General features: G+C 40.6%; 1 protein-coding gene across 1 annotated transcript in view; it reads left to right on the top strand.

The window, feature by feature from the left end:
* Window positions 1-5,520, top strand: part of CZH9orf152 (chromosome Z C9orf152 homolog) — a 29,829-nt gene extending 24,309 nt beyond the window's left edge. Inside the window, exon 2 of the mRNA XM_087946401.1 lies at window positions 1,314-5,520. Coding sequence (XP_087802527.1) covers window positions 1,314-1,795 — 482 coding nt within the window. The 3' untranslated portion in view covers window positions 1,796-5,520. The remainder of the gene's footprint in view (window positions 1-1,313) is intronic.
* Window positions 5,521-6,000: the final 480 nt, after the last annotated feature.

A 6,000-nucleotide genomic window follows, 5' to 3' on the forward strand; every position in this document is an offset into this window, starting at 1 on the left:
CACAATTTACAATACTTTTTGTCAAAAGCTGGCATTTACTTCCAATTTCCAGCGGTGTTTGCTTAGTAACTGTGGCATTCACTTAACTGCCACAAGAAAGGTCACAACTTTGGGCACCGTTACATGACGACCCACTTAACAAGCATCATGAATTATGACTGTAATTCCAGATTCAATTTTATCATAAGTTGAGAACAGGGACATCTAGGAAATATACTTCCTATAAAAGAATGTCAACATCTTTTACCATATTGTTGAACAAACATGACTTAAAAATAAACAGGATTACGAAAAGGATGTCTGAACTAAATCTGATTGATTGGTTTAGAACAATAAGCTATTTCTGGGCTTCTTTTCATTACTTCTAAATGGCGGGGTTTTTTTCTCCATTCAGAAGTATAATAATAGCTACAACCAGTCCTCATTTAGTGACTGTTCCTAATTATGATGGTGATGAAAGATCAACTTTGCATCCAATCCTTGCATTTACAATCTTCGCAGGTATGTAAAGCAAAGAGAAGCTGAAATAAGATCAAAAGCAGTTTTGGTTTCACGTGGTGACCACTTTGCTTAACACAAGTTGTCAGTCTTGATTGTGATTGCTTAGTGAGGACTCTCTGTATTTGGGTATAAGATTCATTTCATAGCAAATGTTCACTTGCCGGTGTGACGGTATTTGTTCCCCTGAGGAAGCGCTCAAAGTATAAAATTTATTAAAACGATTGCACTGTACATCATTAAGTCTCTAAGGAAGATGTCTGTTTCCAGCCAATTTTTAAAATTTAGAATGGGGCACACATGGTTGTTAAGTGAATCACAACCAATTTTACAACCTATTTTGCCACAATCTGGAATTCCCCTTTGACTTGGCTTTTCCCAGGATGCTGCAACCATTGTAATCCACGCTGGTTGGCCAATTTTGATCTCATGATCCTGGGGACACTTCAATGGTCATAAGCGTGGGAACCAATTGCACATCACTTTTTTCAGCACTGTCATAATTTTAAAAGGTCGCTAAACAAATGGTTGTAACTCAAGGGCTACCTGTGCTCTGTTCTAAGCTTCTTTTCAAAATAAGGCCTCCCCTGTGGTATGTAGATGCTGAAAAGCTTAACGCTGGAATGTGTAGCATGTTTTCCTGCGCTCACAAAATTGGTCATATCAGATTTAGAGTTATAATGCATCAGAGCTGGCTGTGGAATTCTAGGAGTTGAAGTCCACACATCTTACACTCACTGAGGTTGTGAAACACTCCTGTATAACGCATTGTCAGAAAGTAAGATTTTCCTTTTAAAATTGAATTTTCTTCACAGGTAGAAATGGGACCATTCCCAAAGAATCCATGATCAGTGCTGTTTTAATTAACAAGAGCATGAGAAAAGCACTGAAAGGAAGAGAGATCAAAGTGGATTTGCCCTGCCAAGGAAATGGACAAGACAGTTCACTGTGGCACATACACCTTGGTATCCACCGTCTGGGACATCACCATGGACAGCCTTGTGATAATGTCCAAAACCGGACTGAACATAGCATGTGGTCTTGTGAAGAGTCATTAGACAGCTCTGAACCGGCCATTGCGTTCTCCATCAATGAGGAAAATTCACGCCCTCCTGAAGAGACAGTCAGTTCCGACTCAACTCGGACCTCAGTAACTTCCATTTGGGATTATTCCAGCCTCAACATCTCAGCTTCAAAACCAGTACCTAGCAAGCTATCTTATTACCCTTTCCCTCAGAAGAAAAATCCCAAGATTTCTGAAGCTGCAAGGAAACTTGGGTTATACGTCTCCCATTGAGAATTTTATAAGAGAAGACAGTGGTAGGCCTATCGCTACAGCTAAAGTAGACACAGCAAGCTTCTTTTTGCCTCGTGCACTGGCATAATTTTCCATGAAATATACAGGTAGCGTTTCTGTTCCTGTGGACGTGACAACTGATATACTGTTTAGAATCAATGTTTCTGTAAGGCAGAATGTTTCCCAACCTTGGCCACTTTAAGAGGAGTGGACTTCAATGCCCAGAACTCCTCCCCACCCATACTGGCTGAGGGTGTCTGGGAATTGAAGTCCATCTCTTTTAAAGTGTCAAAGATTAGGAATCATTGCTATAGGACAGAGATATCAAACTTGATTTAATTGAGGGCCTCATTAAGGTTGTGTTTGACCTCAGGTGGAGTGGCGTGGCCAGGGTGGGCATGGCCAGCTCAACATTACGCTTGCCAGGGGCGTATGTGGCATATGTGGCAGCCTGAGTGCTCTGCCAGTGAAAACGGGCTCCCAAGTTCCGTTTTCAGCTGGGACAGCCTCCTGCAATCCTCTGCCAGAAAAACAGAGCTTGTGAGGGCCGTGCGTGACCCTTGTGAGCTCTATTTTTGCTGGCAGAGGCACTGCGGCCTGGTCCTTCACTGTTTCCAGGGTGGCCCTGCAGACCAGATGAAAGAATCCCACAGGCCGCATCTGGCCCCCGGGGCCTTGAGTTTCACACCTCTGCTCTAGGAGTGTATATGGTATTTTAAGGAAGGATTACCATATTTTTCGGAGTATAAGATGCTCCGAAGTATAAGACGCACCTAGCTTTTGGGGACGAAAACCAGAAAAAAAAAATCTGCCTCTGCCTCCCAGCGATTTGCCTCCTTGCAGCAAACAGTAAACAGCCTGTTTCAGCTACAGCACAGCCTGATTAGCACAAGTAGCTGATTAACCTCCCTATGACCAGCCTTCAGGTTTCAGGGTTTGCCATTTCCTATTGCCACCTCTGCGTGCCCCATTTTCAGCCCGTTCCAGGTGGCAGGGATCAGATGGGCAGAAAATGGAGCACACAAAGGCTGAATACGGGGTACGCGGAGGCCAAAAATGGGGTGTGTGGAGGCGGCAATAGGCAATGGCAGCCTGAAACAGCTGATCATCAGAAGGCTGATCCAACTGACAATCAGCTGCTTGTACTAATCAAATTCTGTGGAAGCTGAAACACTTCCACACTTCTGCTTCTCACATAGAATGAGAGAATTCTGAATTATGATTGCTTCCCAAGGGTTTTTTATTGCTCAAGCAGCCCAATATTCTTCATTAGAAGAAAATGGAATTTTCTCTCCAAATTCTATAGAGTGAAAATGGGAAGAAAATGTAATAAAACTGGTCACCTTGTGGCAGATGTGTGGGGATATCCAGCACTGAGATTTCCCTCCTAGATTGGAAACAAGTTGAATTCGATTGCTCCAGCTTGAAACCAGAAGCTTGAATGCATTGTATTTAATGTCAACCTACTAGCTATATTTTCTTAAAATATATTTTAGGTGAATAGACTAGCATAAACATGTGTTTTTAAGATTCAATATAAGGGGAGAAAAACCTGCCCTGTGGAAATTTATTTTATTTTAACTCTGTTTTATCAATGGTTAACAACTGTAACTATATATAGTCCTTGACTTACAACGATTCAACAACTGTTTAGCACAGAGGTCTCCAAACTTGGCAACTTTAAGACTTGTGGACTTCAATTCCCAGAATTCTCCAGCCATTCTGGGAGTTAAAGTCCACAAGACTTAAAGTTGCCAAGTTTGGGGACCCCTTAACAACTCTTTAAAGTTACAATAGCACTGAAAAAAGTGACTTAAACCAATCCTTGTATTTAAAGCTGTCCCAACATCCCCTCCCAGTCACAAAATCAAAATTTGGTTGCCTGGCAACTCGTTTGTATTTAGGGTGGTTGCAATGTCCCAGGCTTATGTGAATGTCATGTGTGACCTGCCCAAGAGCTTCAGAGAAGCAAAGCCAATTGGGAAACCAGTTTTGCTTAATAGCCATGTGAATCTGCAGTGATTCATTTAACAACTGTGGCAAAAAGGTCATAAAATTGGTGTGAGTCTCTTAACAACTGCCTTGGTCAATTATGATTGTAACTCAAGAACTACTGCCATTTATTCCAGGTCAGTAAGCTTATTTCATTTAAAAAAGAAGAGGGTTTGGAGAGCTATTCCAATATTCCTAAACACCCCTTTATTTCTTTTATGAATAAATGAAATGCATTTAAAATATATATATATAAAGGGACATGACAGTTAGTCTTTCCTTTCAAATAATTATCTTTAGAAAGCAGGATATTCTTCCCATTGTGCTGTATAGCCACAAAAACATCTATCACAAATATCAGCCTTTCCAAAATTATTAATGTAGCTCAACTGAGCTAAATATAGGCCTCCTTGCAGGCAAGGCAATCACATACATTCTTAGCTGAAAATGAGTCCAATTAACTTTAGTAGATCTTATTTCTCAATAGACACAAAATAAGGGGAATTTTAAATAGCTGCCTGAATTGGCAATTTGTGATATCATCTCTAGAAATCAACAAATACTTTTGTTGAATTCAATGTATCTTTTTTCAGGATATACACTCCAAAATCAACTGATAAATCCTGAAATGATCTTTCTGCTATCATTAAACTCAGCAACTATTTTATATTTCACATTTACTTTCTGCATATTACATTCTCATTTGCAAGTCAGAAAAGAGAACCTTTTTGGATCTCCGAATGAGACTAATCACTATGATATAGTTTTCTATCCGTGTATTATGATTTCGTTCATTCATACATATATTATTTTTCAAATAAGATAAATCAGGAATAAAAATTTACATTGTATCCAGATGCTTTGTTGAGTTTGTTTGCATGCATGATCTATAGAAGTCCCAGTTTACTATGATGGTCCTTGCTTAATGATTGGTGGCTCAGCAATCAACGTTACAACAGCCACACAAAAGGATCTGTGATCCAATTCCAGAATTCCAATGACTGTCCATTCTTCCCCCACAGTCCCATGCCTGCATCAGTAACCAGTTTTACTACTTGTAGTTGACTTACAACCATTCATTTAGCGACCACTCAAAGTTACAACGGCGCTGAAAAAAAAACCTTATGTTTTCACACTTATGACTCTTGCAACACCCCCATGGTCACGTGATCAAAATTTGGGTGCATGGCAACTGGCTCGTATTTATCATAATTGCGTCCTGGGGTGTCCAGGGGTCCCCTGTGGTCACGTGGTCACTTTCTGAAACTTGGGGAAGTCAGATTCATTTATAACAATCACGTTACTAATTTAAATATAGTGATTCACTTAACAACTGTGCCCAAAAAAGTCGTAAAATGGGACAATTAACAACTGTGATTAGCAATTGAAATTTTGGACTCAGTATGTCCTAAGTCTGTATGGTCAGTTGCAGCCCTCTAAATGCATTAAATTGCTTGACCACAGTGTTCATTTTATCATGTGGCATTTGTTTATCAACATTGCAAAAAAGATTGTAAGATCAGTCTGGCCATATGACTCAATTAATGGCCGTCTTGAGTTACAACAGAAATTCCAGACTCTGTTACAGTTATAAGTCAAGGAGTATCTGTATTGCAGAAAATACCAGCATCTGAAAAAAAAGCAAAGCAACAAAAGGTATCTGTTTAAAATTTGAACAGGAGACCACCAGGAAATCTTCAGATTGCAGACTGCACTGGAAACTAAAATAAAAAGTCAGTGGTAGACCTCTTCTTTATTCCTGCTAAGTGACTCTATCTACTAAGATGCACATTGATGGTTCCTGCAAGACCCAATCTATTCTGGACCAATGGAAATGATGACTCCCTTGAGATGATGATTAGTGAGCAGGGATTGATTTTAGGCATGCAATGAAAGGTGAGGAAATTGGCTAGGTCAAGAAGCTTGAGGGCAGGATTAAGGGATGGAGATGAAAAACAACCCAAGAGATTTCAAAGGCAAACCTGGAAGGGCTGCAAGATCTCACCAGGATCAAGTTGCAAGAAGGAGCACCCCATATCCCCAGGAACAAGCCAGTCTCCAAACAAATAAACAAACAAACTTTGTTTGTGGGTCTTTTTGAGCCATGGTGGTGTAATGGTTAGAGTGTGGGGACTTCCGGTTTGCAGGGCTTCGGCGGTAGGCAGGAATCCGCAATCGTGCACGGTTTCTGCCTGGGCTCGCCGCTGGAGCGC

Source organism: Notechis scutatus, chromosome Z, assembly GCF_049901735.1.
Source record: "Notechis scutatus isolate UNSWTSFEM ecotype Mainland chromosome Z, rNotScu1.2, whole genome shotgun sequence".
NCBI classification, from domain to species: Eukaryota; Metazoa; Chordata; class Lepidosauria; order Squamata; family Elapidae; genus Notechis; species Notechis scutatus.